We start from the raw sequence: 24,407 nt of genomic DNA, 5'->3' as shown, positions 1-24,407 counted from the left end.
TATTCCATAGGTACAAATATGCAACAGAATACAGAGACTACAAGAAGACAACTTGCTTGGAATGTATTTATGTGCTGCATGACAGAGTTCTTTCTGCCCCAGGTCCATCCTTTTTTGGCTACAGCACATAGCAGGAACCATTGGAAAGGACCAAAGAAGTTCCTTTTTTGCGCCTTGGGAAACTGAATAATATTATCCAGTTACTAATTAAAATATTATTAATTATTTTAATCTGCAGGAAATGTTGCTAGTGCTCTACTCTGATTTTGTTCTTCTCTTAAGTGATGTTTGGGGAAACTTCAGTGCACATTATACAGTCTGATTTCTTCGGAGGTTAGGGGGTGCTCAGTGGCTGGGTCTCTTGTAGCTGAGGATTCAAGGCTTTCCAGGAGTCCTTTAGCAGCCAAAAATGGCATCAGTCAAGCAATGCACTCTACATATTCTCTCTAGTGCAGTATGTGGAAGGGACTGTGAAGTGTTACTACTTTGCTCTTGGCAATTTTTTTCCTCACACTTTTACTAATGCTACTGGCATTTCAGAGACCTGATCTCTTTTCAGCACTGGCATTTGGGGGATTCCATCCTTTAAGAAAATGTTCTGTGTAGCTCTTGTTTGCCTGGGAGTTACTGAAAATGAAGCTTAAATTTCGCTTGTGTAATGCTGCAGAGGAGCAGACCGGTGAGTGGTCAGTCCTGTCCCAAAAAGTTATGTGTAGGAAAGGAGTTTTCAATTGAGTCAAAACTTGACTGAAATTAGAGAAGGGGGAAAAAAAATCCCAAAAAGCTGGGCAGGTGATGCTGGTTTGGCAGTGCAGCCAGCCTAATAGCAGGTGATGTTTGTGGCTACCAGGAGAAGGCATTTAAATGCAGATGAAGATGGTGGGAATGCCTTTGAAGGAGAGAGGATTTTTTGCTGACTTCTGCATCAGGTAGAATCTCTTTTGGGTTTTGGACAGGCAGATAGTTATCTAGCTCAAGCTTTGAGTGAGCTTTGGACTCAAGCTGCATGCAGATGAATGCATGTGTTTGGCATGAGCTGATTCCATTCAACTCAACACTGAAGTCATGAACTTGGTAGTGTGTTGAGCTCTAGTGGAAGAGAATAATATTTCTCTCTGCTTCTTCCCTCTTGTGCATCAAATGGAGAAATAGCCCTTTCCTTTTCCCCAAAGCAGCAGATATGTCAGTTATTGAAGTATCTTAATGTGATTTGTACCCAATACTCTTAAGAAACTTTCTTCTGTTCTTGTGTATCTCCTGGTAATGTAGGAATTACTGTAACCCAGCAGGATATTGATGTGTCTAATCTCCCACTCTGTATCTGGCAGCAATCATTAGCTACTAACTCAGGAGACAGGTCAAAATAGATGAAAAATCACCATGCAAGTAGTCCAGTGCTTCCTGACATAGGAAATGAAAATGCTTTTATTCTCTTGATGCAGGTTGAGCTAATCTCCTTGCAATTCTCAGCCTAGCTAGCATATCTGCAAATATTACTTCTGTTAAATTTTCAGTGTGGTTAACTAGCATTTTTTCTTAGGCAAAAAATCTGTAACTACTTCTTGCTCTGACCAGACTTCTTGTGTGTCCTTGGAGCTTGGAGACCAATTTCTTTGACTTTGTCTGCTTTTTTGTGTCTGGGTTTTCTTGGTTTTTTTTTTTTTTGCCTCTATGTTCCATCCCTCTCTTTCCTTCTATTTCTTTATTCTACTTCTAATGAGGTATTTTTGGAAGTGGACTACTCCTGGTTTTGTGATGCTGCAAAATAAAGGGCAAGGGAAAATAATGCAAACCCGTATTTTCATCTAAGTTGAGGTTAAAAACTTTGGCACTTGGTTGGGTAGAGATAAGAAATGGAGTATGAGATACGTGATCTGGCTAGTCCAATTATTTTTGAATCTATAATTTGGGTCCATGTCATCTTGGTGCTGGAAGAGTGTAGACAGTCTAGTGCACAGTCCATGTATTGTGCTTACAACAGAGGTATGTATGTCAAAGCAACAACAAGTTCTTATCGCTCGTTTTTCCCTGCTATTATTTTATGCATGTTTAGACTGATCAACCAGGTCTGGAAATAAACTTGTGAGTTTTGATGTCCCAATTTGATAGATTAATGCTTAAGGAAGCATTTAACTGCATGTCTCAAGAATTAAGTGAATTTCATGGGAAAGTTGTGAAAACATTAGATCTGCGTGCATGTGTTTTTTACTTGACTAGAGTGCAATGACCCCAAACCTTGGATTTGCCTCCCTTGGGATTATCTGGACCTCCCCCGTTTCCTGTTGGCACAGACACTTAGCTCTTGCTCTCAGCCTGCAGCATTCAAGATTTCTATCTCAAAGGTTAAAATACAGTCCTGTAAATTGGAGTTAAGCATTTTTTAAATATAAAGGTGAAACGTGATATAACAAAGTACAATCTTCTTGGGGTTGATGCGTCTGGTTGATAAAGGTCCCTGGATTTTGTAAAACAAGTGGGGTTTGTGCTCTGAATTTGTTGTGCTTGGTCTGGCTTTGGCCTCACAATTGTTGGTGCTGTGAGGCTGTTTGGGAGTGCCTGTATGTCAAGTTAAAGGCAGGAATTCGAGTGTGGCTGGGAGCAAACAGGGACAGGACATGAGAACCAGGGAGTGTGTTACAGCCGGGTACTGCAGCTTCTGACCTGCGTCTGTTGTGTGGTTACCATCACTCCCACTACACTTTTTTGGTGAGCAGTGAGTAAAGGCAGTAATCTAGATATTTAATTGCTCAAACTGTAAAGCAGATGAAACTGCATAATTGGTGTTACAAGTTGTTACTGAAGTGTTGTCATGGATGTCAAGAAGTGTTCATATTCTAACACAATTAAAAGACTGAGTTCTCACAGCAGTATCTGAATACATGGCTCTGTAGCTCTGGTTGAGGACTAATTTTTTTTCTTTTTCTATATTGTTGTTGGTGGATTTGATTTTCCTAACAGTGTTTAGCATTTGGACTCAAAGGAAGCTTATTCATGTTAAATAGAATTTGGGGAAGCTGAGATGGGACTGGAGGAGGAACACTTCTCAAATGTTCCTTTGTAGACTGGCAGAAGAATTGTTGTCGTTAATGAAAGCTTGTGTTGAATTTGTACAGCGCTGCTTATGTGGAAGCAAACCATGGCATTTTGAGCATGGAACAGAAGAAAAATGCACTCTGCATGTTGACTCTTCATTCCAAATGGCTCTTTGAAGGGCACTGATTTATTTAACATAAAACCTTTCGGTCCCTGATGAAGTTGCCCCAAGTTAAAATGCATGTTTTGTCCTAAATTTGAGAAGAATTGAAATCGATATCTGCATAAACCACAGTCTCTGGCAGGTGGGCATGTGGTGTGTTATCATGCTTAGTAAGGTTGTAATAGCTTATGAGAGCTGAAGGAGAAGGAAGGGGTATGTGAATAAACAGACTTTACTACAGGCTTCGTAGTACAGAGATAAAATAGTAAAGGAAGTGATAGTCAATTCTTTCAAGACTGGAATAACACTGGGCTTTGTAAACCCCAGATATCCTTCTGTCAGCTGCACACTCTCACGCTTCCAGCGCTTTACACGGTGCTTATGAACGGGCTGATTCCCCTGCAGCCCCTCCAGCCGCGGTTGGGTCTCGGCGCCGCTCTCGCCCCCGGCCCCACCGGTCCCGGTGCTGCGGGCGGGGCCGGCCCGGTAAGGGGGGGATGCCGCGCTGCTGTTGCCATGGCAGCGCCGCCGCAGCATTCTCCGCAGCAACTTTCCCCGGCTCCGGAGCCAGCCACGGCCGTCGCGGCGGCCCACAGGGACGGGACGGGGCGGCGAGGCTCCGTCGGCGGCTGCGGAGCGGCGGCCGCTGCCTTGTCCTGCCCCCCGCGCCTGCGGAGCGCCCGCGCCCCGCCCGCGGCTCCCCGGGGGCAGCCCGGAGCCATTTTGCCGAGCGGGTGGCTGCAGGGTCCCGGTCCCACTCGGCTCCGCGCCCCGTCCCCCCCGACACCTTCCCTTCTCCGCTCCCGCCGGCGGCCGAAGCGCGCTCCTTCTGCTTGATCCCGTCCTCGGGCAGGAATCGCCCAGCATGCCGATCGCCCACCTGCTGGAGCTATGGAAGGGGATAGAGGTGGAGCCCATGGAGACGGAGGTGAGCGGCTGCGGGGGCGGGCGGCGGTGCCGGTGCCCCTTTCCCGCCGGGGGAGCAGCGCGGTTGTGCCCCAAACCTCGCGAAATGGGGTGCGGTGAGCATCCCTCGCCCGCTCTGCTCGCCGCTGAGGGCGGGCAGCCAGGGAGCCTCGGAACCTGTTGCCTCCCAGGCGGAGCGGCTCGGAGCGGCAGCCCGGGCAGTGCGGGATGCGGATGCTGATGCCCGGAGCGCTGGGGGCAGGTGGAAAGGAAAGCGCGTATGCAACAGATGGAAAACCCACAAAGTGGGCTGAGTCGGACTCAGGCTCGCGTTTAAGCATGAAGTATGTGATCTGTAATTTGAGGCTCGAATAGGTCCGTGGACCTCGCTTGGGTTCTGGTTACCCGTTTGCCCATTACCTCTCAGCGAAAGGCTGTGCTTTCCGGATCGCGCTGGAAACACGATGCTGCGATAATTAGCTGGCTGCTGTGCTGCGTGTGAGCGCAATTTGTCTTGCAGCGTTTTCATTACCTTCAGTCTAGGGTTATCTTGTGTCAAGAAAGGCATCGTTCAAGTTCGAGAAGTGTTTGGACAGTGCTCTCAGTCACATGGTGGGGTTCTTGGGGATATCCTGTGCAGGAGCTGAGCTCTGTAATCCTTGTGGGTACCTCTCTGCTGGGTTAGTCTATGATTTTATGGGTTTTGTACTGTAAGGGGACAAGGCAGGTTCCTGAGTATTTCTGGGGCTATTGAGCAGTGCAAAACCCAGGTCATTTCAGGTCAGTTGTTTGTAGCACAGGATGCACATTTGTAACAGACAGGTGGTAGAAATAGATGAATGAAACTTGTGAGGTGGGGGGTGTTGGTGTTTATTTTTTAACACCCCCCCCCCCCCCCCCCATCCCCTTGTTTGATTGAAATACTGTAACAGGGTTTTGGTGAGAGGGAAAGATGGGAGTGTAACTGAGCCAGACGGGTTATGGAGAACGCAAAACACTTGACTCAAAAGGAGCTGCTGAGCTGCAGGAAAGGTTTCATGCAAGGTGTTGGTTTGTACATGTAAGCAGTACAGCAGAAGTAATAACGTCATGTATTATACCAGCACTGATAATTCTGTAGTCCCTAGGTTAAAAACAAGCTGTGGGGGCCTTGCAAAGCTTTAAATCATATAATTCACTTCTGAATACTGTCACTCATTCCACTTTGTGGGATACAAGGAATATGAGGGCTAATAAACAGGCTATAGCTGGGAAACTATGAATCCTTCCTGATTTTGTTTTGAAGTCACCTGACACCTTGTTAAATCTCTTTCACAATGACCAGACTTGTATAGCTATATTTATGGTGAACAGTTTTCTGCTGAATATTGTAGAAATGGTGCTCCCTTCCTGTCTACCTTTCTGTTAACTGGTATTCAAAGTGCATATACATGCCTGGTTTTTATCTTCCTCCTTCCCTCCTTTCTAAAATCAGTTTGTTTTTTGTGGGCCCAGTGTTTTTCTTTCTGGCCCAGAGAGAAAGCACTTCAGTCATTGCTTTTTCTGTTGTCAATTTCTGGGAAAAACTCCCCAGGGTAGATCACAGGGTAAATCCTGCACTAAAGCCTAGTGTCCATTACCTGGAATGATGTCATTGTATTGTCACCTCTTTTGCTGGTAGAGACTTACCCAGACCTTTCTTTCAGAAGAAACTGTGTAGATCTCCTTACCAAGGATAATTGACGTACTGGAATTATAGTTAATCAGATGTGTGGGTTTATAGGTTTTGGTGGGACTTTTATTTTCCTTTCCTGCTTGAAAGAACAGGATAGCTGAGCTGAACTGTTCTATCAGCTCCTGAGATTTCACTTGCAAGTTGAGGATTAAAGAATTGAAGGCATGAACTCCTCCAGTTTAAATAGGAACAAGACATAAAACACAATTTATTTGTTCTATTTATTGCTGTCTCTAAACACAATAAAGCTATGCTGTAACTTTAGACCATTTTAGATCATGCTGTAGATAGAATTGCTGAAGTACTGTTAGCTCAAATCTAGTAAAAGCACATGTAAATGAATTTACTCTCTTGTGGGCTCTTGTCCATGAAGACATTTTCAAACAGCAGAAACATTTAGTCTTTAATGAGCTGAATGCAGCTTAAACAGTAGTGGTTGTACTGATTCAAGAGAACTGTCATGGTCTCTGAATCTGTGTGGGATAAAATGTTTTCATGATTGTCTGCAAGTTGTTCTTTTTCACAGAAGCTTTCACAGTTAGTAGACGAGGAGGGAGACAGTTTAATTCTTTAATGCGTATGGACCTCCTTCTCCTTCCCCTCCTTAATGCCGAAAACCCTTTTAAAACAGAGACATTTATGAGTGCCTGTGCATGACTCAGGTGAATGACTTGCAGATATCAAAGACAGCTTTTATAGTAAATCAATCCCTTGATAAGGAAGAGTGCATCAAGGGCATGTTCTATATTATGTTTGTGAAAAGGAAGAGTAGAGTGAAATACTGCTCCTTTCACCTGTTGACTCAGGAGGTCATTAGTTGTGTTTGACAGGTAAGCAAGAAAATTGGGATATTTGCTGTTCTAGAATTTCTTTGAGAGTAGGCAAAGCTATTGATCCCACTCAAGCTGGATGGATAGGATAGTGAATTACAGCCTTGAGAATATTTTTCCTGAGACAGGGTTGTGTGATCAAGCTCTATGTAATCTTTCTACCTGTTTTCCTATGGATTCATCACTTAATGATATCAGGTAAGCACAGCATTTAAATGGAAGATGAGTGTTTAGAAAATTTGCTCTTATATTTACACGCATATTCTCTATTCCCAGCAATAAATTATGTTCCATTTCTCTAGTTCTTTCCAGTAATAATCTTTTGTTCTTTACTGATTCTATGACAAATGTGGCTTGGCTTCAACTATTCATCAGTAATTTTAATACTTCTTTTATTGTACTTTCTTCTCTTAACATTTTGTATATCTTGGAGAAAGCAGGTCCCTATGGATTCAAAAGTTGATTTACCTGTGCAAAGTGTGAAAATTTGAACAAGCCTATTATAGTAGGATAAATTGAAAGCAACTTAACTGCCTAAACATAAATTGACTAGATCTTGGCTTAAAATTGACTTTCTTGGTAGCATATATTTACAGGATTTTTCTTCTCTTTTCTCCTCTCTGTTTACTAGACTGTAGTGGAAGATGCTGCCCCGGATGAAGAGCCTGTAAAAGAGGTAAATCACCTGATTCATGGATCACACAAATGTTAACAAATTACTATAGTCATCTTCTGTCTTCATGAAACAAAATATCTCTGGTGCATATTTTCCACGTGCTTGTAGCTGTCAAGATACAAACCAACACATTTTTGGTCTCTTATTACGAGGTCAAATGAGGAATACAAAGATGTGTTCAGCTAGAGCTTAGAGAACTTTATTTTGCAGATGTTGGCTGTGCATTCTTTCCAAAAAAGAATGGTATATAGTTTTCCTGCAGAGAAGAATTTGTAATGATCTTAAAAGGAGTAGCTGTCATATTAACAAGGTTTGTGTATTGTAAATTGTGCATTAATTCCACAAACTGTTAAATTGAAGTCATTACTGCTTGTTCCCTTGGCTGGCTCTTCACCACAGCAAGACTGAGCTAACCCTTTGCTCAAGTGAATCCGTTGTTTATATTATTTTGGCACTCTGCTATTGTGCTCATTAGGACAAACAAAGCCAAACCTACAGGAAAAGGTAAGTCTTGCCTCAGAGCATTTAAATGCCAGGTAAGTTACATGAAGATATAAAGCAGGCAAGGTCAAATCAAATTTCACTATTATAATGAGCTGAGGGCAAAGCTGGACCCTGGTCCCGCGTGTCAGTGCAAGGTGCTGCTGGTTTGTGCAGAGACCCAAGGGGTGCCTGATAGCTCATCAGCCTTTTGCTGATGTCCAAAAGCAAAGTAGGCTGAATCCCTTGAGGAGTGAAGGGAGGCTGCAAAGATGCATGTCTAAGTAGCCACCTTTTGAAGATCAGCTTCCTGGCATCTCTTACTGCTTGAAATCTAAGACTTACCTTTGATGTCTGGGTTTCTGTGCAAGGATGTGTTTTTGTTCACTTTTATTGTGTTAAAGGCATTGTTTAACCCCCTAATGATAGGAAGGAGGAAGAAATCTCAGCTTTGATCTCTGAGATGAGTGCAACTTCCAAATGGATTTTTTTCCCCTTCCATTACAATTTCTTAACAAGAGCAGTTAATTACTCTTGAAAAAGCTTGGGGAAGAAATTACATGCAGGTAGCTTGGCTCATCACTTTTTTTGAGGTTGTGGCTGATGATAAAATTTCTGGTTTGTGGGTTTTAGGAGGACTTTTGTGAATATAGCCTTCATTTCCCAAATTAATTTAAACCTAGTTAATTTTCATTAGGGATGCTTCTTATACTTTGTGAGGTTGAAATTTGGTGGAAAAAAATGGCATGTAATGAGTTCTTGAAGAGAAGCCTTAATCCTGTGTTCTCATTTTCTGATGTAAACATTGCAGTGTGCAACTTAATGTCTGTAATCTGTTTATTTCTGATTTTTTTTCTCCCTTTTTCTGCTGCAGCCATGGTATTTTAGCCCTTTGCTGGCTCAGTCTGTAAACCTCTTCCATTTCCATGGAACTTGTGTCCTGCTGTAGTGGTATTGTAAGGAAGATCAGTCTACTCCTCAGGTGACTGAAAGCTGTGCGGTGCCCAACCCCAAAGAAAATTTTTTTTTTTTGCTTAGAGACATTGAAGAGTGACTTAAGAAGTGAATTTAAATCATGTAATGCAATTGTTCATACCTGCTTAAAATATGATTTTTGTAAATTGCCTGCCTTAGGCTGTTTGCCTCCTGCTGTTTATCCCACACTGTGTATAGTGTGGACAAATGAGATGGTGGTAAAATGCATTGTAAAACCTGCACTTCTCATTGTTTTCTGAGGTCTGATTTTCCTGTTGATGGATAATTTCTTCAAATGTCTTTGGAGCATAAATTAGCAGGCTTGTTGGATAGAACAAGTGTTCCTGAGACACATCTTGGCCTTGGGGCATTGTGTCAGCTCTGCTCTAGAATTGTCACTCAGATTACTGAGGGTTGCCATTGGGGCTTTTTCCTAGGATGAGAAACATCCCACAGACCCTGTTAGTCCTGCCACAGAAGCAAGTAGATTAGTGGATGGAAATTTCCTAAAGGGGATTTTATACTCCTGCAGCAGTTATTGCTTAGACCTGTGGGATGCAGTTTTTCCTTAGGAGGTTCTTTTTGACAAAATGGCCTTTTATTGGTAGAGAAGGATAAGTCTGACCAGCTGTGTTGGTTAGAGGCCCCAGCATACTTAAGGATGATGTGTCTTGTGGGCTAGTCTAGGTTAAAGTGTTGACATCCTGTCTGAACTTCCTTGAAGGTGCAGCTGGCAGCAAAATTTTGTCACATTTTTCTAAAATACTGAGTGTACCTGAAAAACAGCTCACAGTCCTTTGAAATTACAGCATTCAGAAGCTATCTTGTAACATCACTTTGAGCTGTTTTACCCTTTCAAGGGAATTTGTCAGCTCTAGTTCAAACATTGCATAGGGCTCTTGGGAAAAGTAGGGCAGATATGCAGTGTAAGGGCTGAAACACAAACAGAACTGCACAGCAAAACTGAAAATAGCAGTACCTAGGCTTACTCCTAATTCCTGTGCAGTTTCCAAAGACATGTAACATCTGCTGATAGTGTGTGCACTGGTGAAAATGTGAGCAATAAAATTGGAGGGAGAAAAGGTGGATGCTCTGTGTGTAGGTCATGGCAAGCCCATGTTGAAGGCTCTGCCACCATCTATAGCGAGGATTTGAATTTATTGGATTGTCAATGAAAGACTGAGTTTGTATAACTAATGGTAGTAACAGCTCGTGTGATACTTTTTAGGAAATGAAGGAAAACTTCATTGAATGATCACAATGAAGAAAAGCTCAAATCTGCTCATCAGTGGAAATTTTACTTTTGTTGCTCTAGTGCTACTGTTATCAAGGCAATATATGTTCATGGCAACATAGAAATGGCAACTGATGTTGGAATGTGCCTCTGGAAGCCCAACCTTCCCTGCCGTGCTGAAAACAGTGTCAGTGGTGGGAAAATGTTTGGCACTGCATCCAGCTGTGCCTTGAGTGAGCCCTACAAGCTCTCTGGGACCTGGTTCCAGTGTTTAATCACCTTAATAGGGAAAGAAAGCATTCATGTTTAAAATTTCCTGTGTTTTGGTTTGTGTTCACTGCCTCCGGTCACTTCACTGGAGATACCATTGCAAAGAGTCTTGTTCTGTCATTTTTATTGCCTCTCTTGGGAATTTATATATGTGAATAAGACACATTCTCCATTCTTTCCTCATCTCCTGCATTGTCTTCAGGGAGTACAATTCCAGCTTTCTCAGAATTATTTTTGTAGGTCAGATCTGCTCCTCCAATGTTTATTTTTGTGTGATTCACCTTCACTTGCTTCAGTATGTTCATGTCTTTTTTTTTTTGAACAGCATAAGCCCAGAACAGGGCATCACTCCAGATGTCTTAGCAGTGCTGAGTGAAAGAGAAAGATCATTTCACTAGACCTGCTGGCAACACCTTCTCTAATACAGCCCGGAGTGCTGCCAAATTTCTTTGCCAGCTGGCTCAATTTAACTTGTCCACCAGGATGCCCAGGTCCTTCTATGCAAAGATGAATTCCAGCTGTGTAGCCCCTAGCCTATAGCATAGGGTTATTTTTCTTGAGGTACAGAACCTTGCATGTTCCTTTGCCAGACTTCAGGGTAATACTGTTGGCCAATTTCTTCAGTCAGCAAAAGTCCCTCTGGACACAGCTCAACTGTCTGGTGTCACCAGCTGTTACTGCATTTTGTAGCATCTACCAACTTGTAAAGTGTGTACTCTGCCCAGTCATCCGAATGATTAATGAAGATGTTAAATAATCCTGGGCCCAGTCTTGATCCCTGGAGTCTGCCAGTGACTGACTCCAACAGCACTTTGTGCTCATCACAACCCTCTGGGTATTATAGCTCAGTTTTTGATCCATCTCACTGTTCACTTACCTGATTCAATCAGTCCTTCATCTGTTTGTCTGAGCTGATGTAGGAGACACTGTCAAAAGTCTTACTTGAAGCCTGCACCTTCATTCTTCAAAATTGTGAAGGCTGTCAGGTTGTTTAAGCACAATTTTCCTCTTTGCAGATCTATGGTGACTACAGCAAATAATTTTCTTGCTATTCATGTGCTTGTGAATTCTTTCTAGAGAGATTTGATTCATCACCCTTTCAGGTATTGAGGTGAGCCTGATTGTCTTGCAATTTGTTGGATCTTCCCTCCTGAAGAGAGGAACTACATCCTTTCTCACACCTCTCAAGAAGCTTTTCTAATTGCTGTGTGTCTTCAGAGTACTGAGAGTGGCCACCTACACAACTATATTGGTCAGTTCCCTCAGCATTAATGGATGTGTCTCATCAAGTCCCACACTCTTTTTGCAGGGTATGTATGTTTGGATGCCCCCTAACCTGGCCCTCCTCCACCAAAGCCAAATCCTTCTTTCCCACCCTTTTTCAGGGGCTTGGGAGTCCTAAAGGCTCAGAATTACCAGTAAAAACCATGGCAAAGAAAGTACTGGGTACCTCACCTTTCCTGTATCTTTTGTTACTCTATCTCCTTCCCTGCCCAGTAGCAGGACCAAAGGTATTCCCTTTGCTGCTGCTGGAACTACAGCAGTCCTTGTTACTCTCTGCCTCTGTCACCAGATTGAATTGCACATGGGCTTTGGCTTTCTTGACACCTCCACTACATGCCTAGTAGTCTTCCTGCTGCTCCTGGACACTCCTGTGTCCTTCATTTTGATATACTTCTCTTGCATGTCTGAGGTTTTTCAGATGGTTCTTGTTCAGTCATGCAGGCCTTGGGCTGCCTTTGCATGAGGCAGAAGTAGTTGGGGTGGCCAAATCCTGAGCTAGGAGGAGTGCTGATCCTTGAAAATCATCCAGCTGTCCTGTACCCCTCTTTATTCCAGGGTCATCTGCCATGGGATTCATCCAAGCAGGTGCCTGAAGGGAACAAAATCTGTTCTGATGAAGTTTGCAATTGTGATCTTGACTTTTGCTTTGGTCTTTTGTCTTGGGATCTTGAGTTTCTTCTCATGAAAAATGCTCTGGAACTTCAGTCTTGATCAGTTCTTTCTTGTTTGTAGGGGTCAGGTCCAGCAGAACAACTTCCCTTATTGGCTTGTTTATCATCTGTATCAGGTACTTGTCAATGCAACAATCTCTTGGACTGCTTTTGGTTTTCAGAAGAAACCAGAGTGGATAAAGTGGATTCTTTGAGGATTAGGATCTGTGCATGTGAGGCTTCTTCCTGTTGTCTGAAGAAGGCTTCTGCTTTTTCCTGGACATGTTGTCTGTAGTAGGTATGCCCTACTGCAGATGTGCTGAGGCACATCTGTGCCAGCATGATGTTGAGCCGCCAGCAGCTGCCTCCCTTTCAAAGGGGCTGGAATCATATTCAACTACAGAGATAAGAGGGAGTGCTTCTAGGCTGTTTGTTGTGATTTTCACTAAGATTATGCCAAAATAGCTCAAGCAGTGCACACCAACACTACAGTTGCTGGTGTGTCTATGTCTCATGAAAAAAGCAGCAGTGGACTTAAAGCAGTTCAGAACATCCTGGTTTGCCATTGAAAGGGTTGCTTTTCTTGCAGAGTTGGAGGGGTGTTTTTTTCCCAGTAGTTTCTGGTCAACTTTTACTTGTCTCCCAGCTCAATTAATTAAAGGTCTCAATACACCTGGTATGGAATGTTCAATTCATTATAAAACTAGATGTATGTTGGTGCTGATTTTTAATTATAAATGACTGCACAGCAAAGGAAGAAATCTACATCTCTGTGGTTGAGCTTGTAGGTCACGGGTTAGCATGTGTATTGAGGTCCTTCAAACAGAAGAACTTTAGTTTTCTGCTGCTTTGTGAGTTGTGTTTTAGTTGTCAGCAATGGTCACAGAACACAAGACGTTTCTTGGTGTATATATGTTTATACACACAAGAAATCTGTACCTTATTAAAAAACTTGGCCTGAAAGAGGAGCTTTTCCTTTCAGAGAAAAACAAATAAGAAGCTTATTTGATGATAAGGGGTATGGCATAAAGTGTAGAGAAGTAAAATTTCATGATACGATGTAAAAAACTTTTGAGGAGGGAAGCCTGGCTTGGGTTGATGGATGACAACAACATGTTTACTGAACAAACTGGTATTTTGCTTCCTTCAAAAAACCAAGCAACCAAACCCAACAACAATCAAACACTCAGAATTAAGGAATCTTGTTTAAGAAAAAGGTTTAAAGTAATGAAATTGCTTTTTGTATCATGTAATGTTTTATAATTACAGTATGTAATTGTAAGTTCAGATATTATGCTACCCACCTTTCTAAAAGAAATATTTGTAGGCACCTATCTGGGATGACTATTTTCTCTCTATTCAAATAGATGCTCAATGAATTCAAATACAGGCCCTGACTGGAAAATTATGACCTTGCATAGATTCTTACAAAATTGCTCTGGTGGTGTATTTAAGAAACAAATTATTTTGCTGTTCTACTTTCTTTGAGCATGTGTTGTAGGCAGTGTAAGCTGTTTTACTTAAAATTCTACATTAAAAAAAAAATCCCTAGTATTTAGCTCTTATGAAGGGTTTGCTAGGTAATAACTTTGTAAGTTGATTTTTAGAAACCATTTTAATTCCCAAAATGTATTCCTCTGCAGTGCCTATTGTCTAACACTTTTTAAAGTAAATAACTGCAATTTACATTGGAATGAAATTGATCAGGCAGCCAACAGAATATTGGTTTCCATTTAACTCCATAAAAAATACTGAATCATAATGTGTCCTTGATAAAGGCTAAAGGTTTTGTGATTGACTTTGTGTGGTTAAAATGTGAGCGGGGACAGCTGGGGTCATGGAATGGATGAAATGTCTCCTTCTCTTGCACCCCAGAGCCTGTGTTAAGAATCCCAGCAATGAAGGGGAAGCTGGCAGGGTGACAGCTGTGCTACACTTATGGAAATAGAATTTTTTTACTTCTGATTATTTGTAAATTGGTTTCTTGTCGTCACTGTCTCAACTGAATTAAAACAGACATAGGGGAGACATCAATATAAAAGGAAAGCCTATTATTTTTTTCACTTATTTTTTCTGTCTGTCCCCTTGTATGTTTCATAAAGCAAATAAAGACATGGAAAACTTCCAATTCTGGCAGTAAGCAGTGTGTAGAAAAACTTCTTACATTATCTGAAAGACTTGTGACATTTGAACCTAAACATGTAGATTTAGCAACATTTATATGTGATACCTCATCCACATGACACTTCTGGTTCTAGCTGTTGTTATTGCACTGTCACTGTTGCTTTTTTGAATTACTGCTTTCAGGCATTGTGCTGTTATGGATCTGATGCATTAGAGAGAAGACAAGAGCACTGTAAAAAGAACTTCTTCAAAAGTCTGTGAACCCTTTTCAGGAGTTTTCAACCCCTCTGGCTCTCTGCAGTGTTTGCTAAATGCTGCTGTCTGTGGTGAATGCGGGTGAATGGGAACCTTCATTGAAACTCTTCTGTCTGTGGCTAAAGGGTGACAGATTCTGTTTCTCAGAAACCTTAGTCTTTCACAAGCAAAAATGAGCTGTCTCCATATCTCTTGAGACCCTGGACTTTTTCTGGTCTCCATCCCTGGACTTTCTCTACCAGCTAAAAATCCATCTCAATGATAGTAGAGAGAGTCACTGATAATTATGGTTGGCAGCAGAGCTTCCCTTGAGATAATAGATGGTGCTCCCTCCTATTGAAGTGTAACTTCTACCTGTGTTGGCCTTGATCTTCTTGAACCTTTATTGAATCAGGACCTTGGTGTGATGGTGATTCCATCTCTGTTCTGGTACTCCAGGAGGTGCTGATGCAGTGGGGTGGTGCAACCTGCAGAGTTCAGGGAAAATGCATGGGGTGTGTGAGTTTTGTTGGTGTGTTTTCTGTTGTGTGTTGGGTTATAAAGTTTGCAGTGTTTAGCCATGGAACAAACAGCTAACTAACCAAATGGTTTTCTGCCAAGTGGACACTAAAATGACCAACTCCGATTTAATTAATTAGACAGGCATGTAGCTGCACAGAAAATATACTGTATTTGGAAGCTTTTAACATGAGAATTGCAGGCTGCACTGCAGTGGTCACAACTGAACAAATGTAATGCTAAACAGGGAAAAGGGGTTCTGATAGCATTTGCAAGATGTAAAATGCTTCATGGCATTAGGCTGCTTGATTTTGAACAAGGGTAATTGCTGAAGAAAAATGAAAGTTCATCTGGGGGAAGCCATTCCCTCAAGAAAAATAATCTTATACCGTAATGGACATTGGTGCCCAGGAGCGTGCTGGCTGTGAGTGAATTGTGTCATCAGGAGAGATGAGTCACTTGGCAGTCCCTAGAGGCAAGGATAAATTGTTTCTGTGATGAGCGTGGTGCCTCCTAGGGAGATGCGTTATTTAAAATGGAAACAATCTACAATTTACATGCAGATGGTTACAACTCTAGAGTGGGAAAACAAAATCAATTTTTCTTCATTAAAACAATTCTAAAATGAATTACAAATTCATTGTAATTTTTTTTCCTACTAGATTGCTCCAATTGTCTTGCTCACTCTGTGGTTTGTTCTCTACTTAGAACATGATGTTTTGTATTGAAATGAGAGTTATTTCTTTGAATTTTCTACTCTTCTTTCCTGCTACTTCCAAGGTTAATAAATAAATTTCCCATAAAGAAAAATAATGTGACACAGAAGCAAGATGGGCACTGTTATTTTGGAAGAAAGAGTTTCTCTGACTGCTTTATTCCAAAGATTTCATAGGAAAAATCAGAAGGTAGTTCTAAATTGAAAAAAATTGAAAATATGTTCTCAAAGGGGCAGGGTTAGATACAGAAGAGTTATGTTGTTATTGGAGATGTCAAGTATTAAGCTTCTGTTTCTAAGTAGTTATGTGCTTCATGGTGTAGTTTATTTTTTTCAAGACTTGACTATTTCCCTGCTGATTAGAAAGGGAACTTTTTGGTAATAAATTAGTCTGGCTGCATTTTGAATAACAAATGCATTACACTTGCACAAGTCTTGTGTTTATAGAATGTGTGATCAGTACTCAGGCATGCTTATTGCACTCAGGGTTTCACAAAGATTATATTGACAATTACAAGTGGCATGTGAAGTATTCAGAGCAGCAACAAAAACACCACTGCACAAGTTTTGGAAGTCAAGAAGGAAGGCAAATTGCCTCTTCTCAAGCACCTGGATGCTTAAAACTGCCAGATGCTTTGCCTCATTCAGCCAGTTATTTCTGAGAGGTGGCCACAAAAGTCATGTTGTGTATTGCCTCTGTGGAACAGGGTTGCTTCAACACCTCTGCATATAAAGACCTGGTGTCTAGGGTTGCAGGTGGGTGTTTTTACAATATTGTGTCTGTGAAGCTAACTGCAAGTTCCCAGCTGTTCAAAATTTTGATCCAGCATCTATGCAGAATTCCTGGTACATCTAAGTTTCTTGAAATGTTGCTATCATGATCAAATGACTTCTTTGTAAATACATGAGGTATAAACTTGAAGTCTTGTAAACATTTCAGTTTTGGGACATAAGGAGTTTTGTAAATGACAAATTCTGCCCCTGCTCAGACTTGTCTCATCAAAAGTGGATGTGTATTTCTTGATTGTTATTTTAGTCTTTATTTTCTATATGTTTTCTCTCCTTTTTAATTGTGTGAAGTCAGTACTTACAGTGATTACTGGGTTTGTTTGGTCTAGAATTACTGTTTCTGATAACAAACATCAAACAAAAAGAGAGGGAAACCATAGTGGATGCCAACTAGCATTCAAATATATGATAAATGATTGACGTACAGTCTATCACTTTCATAGGCATCTCCTGTTATTTGGGGTGATCCCAGTTTTAAGTGTGCAGATTAGGCATATTTATTCATATTTAGGACTTAAACAAATAATGTGATCTTTTTGACACTAGCAACCACAGTTCTCACCTCCAGTAATCAGTAACCGAGAGGTCCTCAGTATTTACTAATCTAAAACTTTATCTTTTCAGTCCAATTCTCAATTTTCAGCTGAGGTGAAAAGGAAATACATAAATTTAACAATACCTCTTATGGAAGCAAACATTGCAAACAGAGCAGTGAGCAGTATGGTACTGTTAAAGCAGATGCACTCTTGTACATGAGACCTGTTATTTGAGTGGATTGCTTCCTGCTTTGTGCTATTAATCATGCATGTTTAATTGGTATAATCTCCTGCATTTTCCTATAAAAAGTCTTCTATTATGATAAACAGTCTTGAGAGACTTTTTGTACAGTATATATTACAGCAGCTTTTAATGTGTTTTGCTTTATTTCTTTTTTAAGAAAGCTAAGGGTTGTGAGTCACCCTTGCTATAAAGGAAGCTGTTACAACAGAATTAAACTGCATTAAGTAATGTTTTGGTTATGTCAGTGAGCCACCTTGGAGTGTCTGTCATCTGAAGACTGTTTCTGAAATCCTGCCTGAAATGCTGCAGCAGTGGTCTTGAAGGCTGCTCTGAGCACTGCACAGCTGAATAGGCAGGGCATGGTGAGGGAGGTGTTATTTATTTATTTATGATTTCAGTTAAAGGCTTTGAAATGCTTGCTCCCTTCATCTCTTTCAAGTCAGTTTGGGAAGCTCTGTGGAAAGGGCAGTGTAGCAGTAGAAGGAGGGCTGACTTCTGTTCCTAAAATGAAAGATAGAGCTAGGGGATGCTTGTTGAATCCCAGCTTCCCAACTGCAGTATTCCTGACTGCACCTGACGCAACGGAGCTCTGAGGTGAGGTCTGCTTGGAGCTGTCCTGCAGCAGCACTGCAGGGAAGGTGTTTGCAGAGGTGGAGAGGATGGGTTTTCTCCAGAGGGAAGTTTTCCCAGGGCAGCATCCTGTGGGCTGCCCTGCCTGTCAGAAGGAGCCTTGGCCCCTTGGCCCTGTGGTTGCCAAACAAGGGCAGGGCTCCATCCCAGCAGGGCTGTGTGCTGGGTGCCTTGATAGCACACAGGTGTTTTTGGGAGTTCCTTCTCCAACAACTGTCCAGGTTCTCCACAGAGGCCTAAAGTGGTCTCCTGTAGTGTTAGCAGCCAAATACTAGAGGAAAATTACAAACCTGAATGCCTAAGCCAGGTATGTATAATGCTGTTAACTTTGAGGAGAAAACAGAAGGTTTACTCATTTCTTTGGTATTTGTTAGGCTGTAGATTAGATGCACAGGACACATCTGACCCAAAGGATAGATCCAGAAGATCTGTCAAGGTAGGGGATTTGTGGTGTGGGTCTGCATTTATTTCTATAGCTGATTGTTTTATTCTCTTGAATTTCCTGCTGTTGGTTTTTCCTAGCCTGGCATAAGGTTTTATCACACTTCAGGGAGGGGAAGGCAGCCCTGAAGCTCCAGAGTATGCATCTGGTTTCACAGAGAGATTTCCTCTGGAAATGGTGTATGAGAAGCAATCTCACTGCAGGTATTAATGTGTTTCTGTTGGTGACAGCCTTGTTGAGTGAAAGGGAGATTAACTTAGCTCAGAAATCTAAGTAGTATTTGTCAGCTTGCAGTCTGTAGTTTTGAATGGTATTTGTCAGTTTGCACTGTGTAATTTGTTTACTTCTGTAGACAGACAAGATAAGTGATCAAATGCTATAAACATCTGATTGCGGTATCCAACAAATTTTTAAGCAGTAAAGCACAATACTAAATAAATATGACTTGATATCTTGGCTTGATGCATATCTTGTACAACATTGTTGTGGAGATAAAGGTGAAAGAAAAGGTATAAGAAGGTGACAGCCTTTCCCTGAGTACTTACTGGTTTGAATTGTGCTTAGGGCTGCATGAAGAGTTTTGCTATTTGATAGCTCAGTGTTGGTAGCTATGGCACAGAGTTCAGCATTGTTCAGATTAATAGTATGGGAATGGTTGCAAAACCTCTGCCACAAATACCTCATTTCTGAGCTACATATTTCACCCTGCCCTTTGACTAGTGGAGGGCAGTAACTGCATCTGGCAGGTTGTTTCTTAATGGTCTCAACTTGACCAAGGATCAAATCCAAGCATGCCTGTGAAAAACCAAATCTACTGCTGTAATGGGGACCTCTGATCTTCTTGTACCTCTGTTCTGCAGAATGTATGCCCTCATCTGTACGGCTTTGTGCTGGCTGAAATGATAACAGTGAGATCCTGACTGTGTGAGGATTGTCTGTCTGTGTCCCTTTGTCTAACATGGTAAGCTGGTCATCCTGCTGCAGGTCAGGATACTTAGGATGGAGAGGAATGCACTAATAGAGCTGTGGGTGTGTGGGAATTTAATTATACACTGCTGCACGCATTTCATATTGTAAGAGGGCAGAGGACCATGACTGTGTTTTACCTGTATTTCCTTGCAGCCAACTAGTTGTGTGGTATATGTTTTTATATGCTGCTTTTATGTGTTCTACATTTTTTTAAAGGCATAATGGAGGCTGATTTGTAGCACATCTAATGGATGTTCTATACATCCTTCTAAGTGTCTATTGTACATTTTTCTGTGTTCTTGTGAGGCCTCAGAACTCTCTTCTGTGTTCTTATTTACTGTAGCTCATTGCTGTCAGCAGTGGGAGTGGGCAACCTGTGGACAACAGGATAACACATATATGTGCATAATGGTTTTTATTTCGGCATCATTATTTTGAGCAAGTTTGATCTCTTTTACTAGTAGTCTATCTCAGTAAAGGAGCTCAAGATACTGCGGTGTGCAATATGCCAGGTGACAGCATGGTAGCCACTGAGTACATGCAGTGGCGTGCACAATGATGACACCAAAGTTGTGCTAATGACACCCTTACCCCTGCCTCCTCCACTGTCATTGATGTTCCATCCTTTGCTGGAAGAAGGCATCCTTCTCTGTAGAAGAGAGGGAAGGGGGGAGCGGTAGATGGGTGTTGCAGTGTCAGTGGCAGCACAGGGAGGATGCGCTGAGGATTTGATGTCAGTGCCCCAGCAGGGACTGGTGGGTGCAGCCTCTGGGCTTTGAGCCATGGCAGCTCTCTTCTGCCCCTCCTTTGCCTCCTATCCATGCCATGCTGGCCTGTGAGGTGAGGAGCATCCTCCTGGATCCCTGCCTCAGCAAGCCATTGTTCAGCTCCAGAAGTAAGCAGTTAAGTTCTTGTGTTGCCTTGAGTTTGCTTCTGTGATCTGGCTTCCATGATTCATACTCCTGCTTGCCAATTGGAGTCAGCGTAAGGCTTAATTAAATGTGTAAAGCATTTTGAACTTAGTGAGTCATTTTCCTGAAATATGCTGCATGTAGTTGGCAGACTTGCCCACCTTTTTGGTTCTCAGAGCCAGCTTTGAATAAAGAATTGACTTTGAGCAGGTGAGGTATTTGGTGTGCATACTGTCAGCTTTGAAGCATCTGTGTAAAAAGAATATTTAATTATTTAAAAATGCTCAAGATGAACAGGTGTATACTTAGTGGGCAAATGAAGAACATGGTTTTTTTTGTTTGCTTTGTGTTATAAAATTTGAAAACCCCAGAGGCTTTGATGTCTGGGTTATACAATCCTATCGATGAAGAAGCTAGGCTGAATCCAGTTCTTGTCCCTGGAGCCCTCCAGGTTTCTGGATTTGAAACAGGAATTGAAAAACTGATCTTGCTTCCAGACAGGTAAGCAGGAGTTCTTGTGCATGTTAGAAGATCAGCCAGGAGTCTCTGACATTGTTATACTTGGATCCTCATTTTGACTTCTCTAACTCTTTGGTTTTGCAATAAGCTCATTTGTAAAAGTGTCTTTGTGAATATTTTCAGATGTAACTGGCAAGAAATAAAAACTTTCTGGAATGTCTGAACTGGGAGAAAAGAGATTTTAAGTTCAGCTTCTGCATGGAATAACTGTTTATCTCTTTACATGATGAGTCACTGTTGTGACTGATGAGATCAGTACAAAATTATCCTTCTTTAGTCTCATTATTACAGTGTTTGCACAGTCCTACTTTTTTTTTTTTTTAACTATTCTCCTAAGTTGCTCTATCAGCTTTGGGGGAAAATTTGACCCAGCTTCTTTGAAAAGCCTGTAATATGCATTTACTTCTAAATCTTATAGACTGGAACATACTGGGGGGACCTGAGTTTTTCATATTTAACTTTTCTAATAGTATAGATGCTAATTAACAGTACACTGGGCTCTGATTGCAGGTACAGAATGGTTTGGTATGGCAACTCATTGCTTCTCTTGCCCATGAAACGCTTTATCTTTAAACCAGAGCTCACTTTCTGGAATACCTAGAGCTGTGGGAAGTTCTTGCTGCAGGTTTGAAGTGATGACTTCATCAGTTTGCCAGGTTTGGTGCTGTGACTGTGGTGGTTCTGGGAAGGTGCTGTAAGGGCATTGGCACAGCATATTCTAACCTGACTCTTAACTCCCACCCACTGTGCCTGGAGTCTGAGATCTCCTGGCTATTGCAGAATGAGATGAAGCAGGCTTAAATGTTGCTTTTATGCTATTTTGTGTGGGGTTTATGATTGTGTGGGGGTTTTTTTATTTTTATTTTTGGGAGGTGTGTGTAGTTTTGGGTTTTTTTGCAGGGGGACAGGTTTGACGTTTTGTGGTTTTTTAAGTAGTCTGTATCTGGTACCTGTTCTCTAAATGTTACTATCAATCTTTGCCTTCAAGTATTGCAACTCTTTCATTGTATTTCTAAGTATCTTGGTGGCCTTTAAAAGCACATTGCAAGCATAGTTACAGGCAACAAGTGGCAAAACAACTGTTACCATCTGGTTGGTGGCTTAAACAACTGTGACTCTCAGAGACCACTTTGTGAGCTTTCTTTTCCTCTGGCTTTTCTTATGACTCAGTTATAAATGTTGGGTACAGGTGCTTCTGCAAGCTTCTTGTTTGCTGTAGATATTTAGATATGTAGATAGAAAGCTTGTCAATCTACAGGGCCTCCTCTTAAATTTGATAATTGGTGCCTGGCATAGTGTTCCCTACACTTGCTGAAAGTCTTGGACTTCAGTTTGACTGCTAGAAGGCCAGCTATACACTTACTTACATGTCTTGGACCAGCAAGAAGAGCATGTGTGCAGACCAAATGCTTCCAATGTACTTGTGGGGCTGATTTTAGCAGAGAATTTTCCCCTTGAGAAGTCATACAGATTCTCAGCTGTACAGCTTGACTGACGTGAGGCCCTGGGAGATAAGTGGATCATTAAAATACTGTTTTGCCAAGCTTGTTCCTTCTGCCTGTTTTTTTATTCTTTAACTAATATGGATGGACCTTGCATGAAGCATTGGAAGAGCTGCTTTTTATGAGATGAAGCAGCTCTGGGTTCCTGGCTGACAGCTGGGGGAAGCATTTAATGGCACAGTAAGTGCTGTATGAGGCAGATGCTGACAGCATGAGAAGCAGAATAAGTGTCTGGCTGTCTGGAAATAATGGCTTGTGCAATTCTGAACAGGAAATCTAACTTGGATTAGGGTGTTTCTTTCATAAAAATAAAAAACTCTAGAGGATGGGGGAGCACCTGCAAATCCTCTTCAGCAAAGAATACAAGTGCTGAATGCCTTCCCTGTGGTATCTGCAGGGTGATTACAGTCTGAATATCTATCTGCAGCTGAGAGGGAAATTGGACTTTTTATCACAGGGGATGGAGAAACCCTCTGAGATTTGTGCTATTGATTTTTTTTTTTTTTTTTTTTTTTTTTTTTGCCAGAGTATCTGGAGATGTATTGGTAAAATTGGGGGAGCTCTTCCTGCACTGTTTCTTTCAGCTGTTATTTGTTTGGGAGTTATACTTTTTCAGCTGTTATTTGTTTGGGAGTTATACTTAGGCATCATGCAATGTCCAGATAGGCTGTTGATCACTTGAATTTAGGGTCAATAACTTGCTTTGTTAAATCTCTTTCACCTCTCTGTAAAAATAAAGGAAATTTAATATTATGTAGTAGAACTGATAATTTTTTTTTTTCTGTTAGGCTTTCCCCAGATGAATAAGATAAATTGTTTCAGAAAATACAATGATAGCTGGAGTTTGACTTCATCTTATGACTGTATAGTTTAAAGATAAGAAATACTGGAAGATTAGCTTATTAGGGATGGGAATGCATAGTGGTTTTTTCACAAGTCTCCTTGCTTATGTTGTCATCAACACCAAACTCCCCTCTAGCCCTGTCTCTGACATAGGATCTGTTTTTGGGCCTGAATAGCAGATTTTTCTGATGACACTCATGTCTGAAGACTGCGTGCTGCAGCTTTTTAAGGGAGAGATAGTTGTTCTCTCTATGAGGAAAGAAGACTTGCCTTGGGGCCCAAAGTGTGAAATGGAAACTTCAAGAATAGCTTTTCCCCCTCCTGTTATTGTCCTTATGAATTCGGAAAGTCAAGAGTTTGGCATGCTGTTTATGGGCAGTCAGGTGACTGCTGATCTGAGCACCTGAATCTGTCTGCACATTGTGGATGGCAAGTTATTGTGATCCAATGATCTATTCAAGACTGAAATGAGTATCATAATGGGTTTTTTTTGCTTCATACATAGCAGTATAAATACTAGACTAAATCTGAGAAATAAAAGCAAAAGATCTTGCTGTGTGACTTTTCCAATTCTTGCAGCAAAGCCAATGTGTGAGAATCAACTTTCCTCACGTTTTGAAGACCTGGAATGAGCATAACTCCTTCCCCCTGGGAGAGTCTGGAGGAGACTGACTGCCCTTTGCTGCTTCAGTCTGTGTGAATTAGCAGAAATATCCAGTGGCTGAAGATGGTACCAGCTCTATACAAGGGATTAAATAACTTTGATCATGTGTTGCTGTGGCACAACATGAAATTTCACAGGCCTACCATAACGTAGTGTTCTGACGGTTAGATGTGAATTTTGTTTAAGGAAAGCAGAGATTTGAGGTTTCTGAGTATCACCCTGATGACATGAATTCAGACATACTCAGGTCTGTTACCTTTGTAGCATTATGTGGTACTTGTAAACATTCATAGGCAAGAGGGCCAAATGAAGCCAAGTGCCTGCTGGGCACCTCTGTCTGTGCTGTAGGATGTGTTGCCTCTCCTATCTTGCGTCTATATTAGTCACAAACATCTAAACATCTTAAGTAACTGGGCTGTGGGTTTGGGTTTTGTTTTTTTTTTTTTTTTGTGGGGGTGAGGTAGAAATGACTCAGGTACACTGTGTGCACTTTGTCTTTTATCTGAATACATCATATTCTTGTAAAAGTGCACACGGAAATAATTTCAGAT

The 24,407-nt window shown here is 41.5% G+C and overlaps 1 protein-coding gene across 1 annotated transcript in view; it reads left to right on the top strand.

Annotated features, from left to right (window-relative positions):
- Positions 1-4,040: 4,040 nt before the first annotated feature.
- The window catches only part of RPS6KA2 (ribosomal protein S6 kinase A2), a 276,800-nt gene continuing 256,433 nt past the window's right edge, over positions 4,041-24,407 (top strand). The window contains exons 1-2 of the mRNA XM_054279646.1: positions 4,041-4,124; positions 7,278-7,322. Of these exons, the coding sequence (XP_054135621.1) occupies positions 4,062-4,124; positions 7,278-7,322 (108 nt within the window). The 5' untranslated portion in view covers positions 4,041-4,061. The remainder of the gene's footprint in view (positions 4,125-7,277; positions 7,323-24,407) is intronic.

Source organism: Melozone crissalis, unplaced genomic scaffold (genome assembly GCF_028551555.1).
Source record: "Melozone crissalis strain CALT ecotype California unplaced genomic scaffold, PUWL_Pcris_2 ptg000027l_1, whole genome shotgun sequence".
NCBI lineage: Eukaryota > Metazoa > Chordata > Aves > Passeriformes > Passerellidae > Melozone > Melozone crissalis.
Note: the sequence above shows the minus strand (reverse complement) of the source record. Positions and strands in the feature narration are given on the sequence as shown.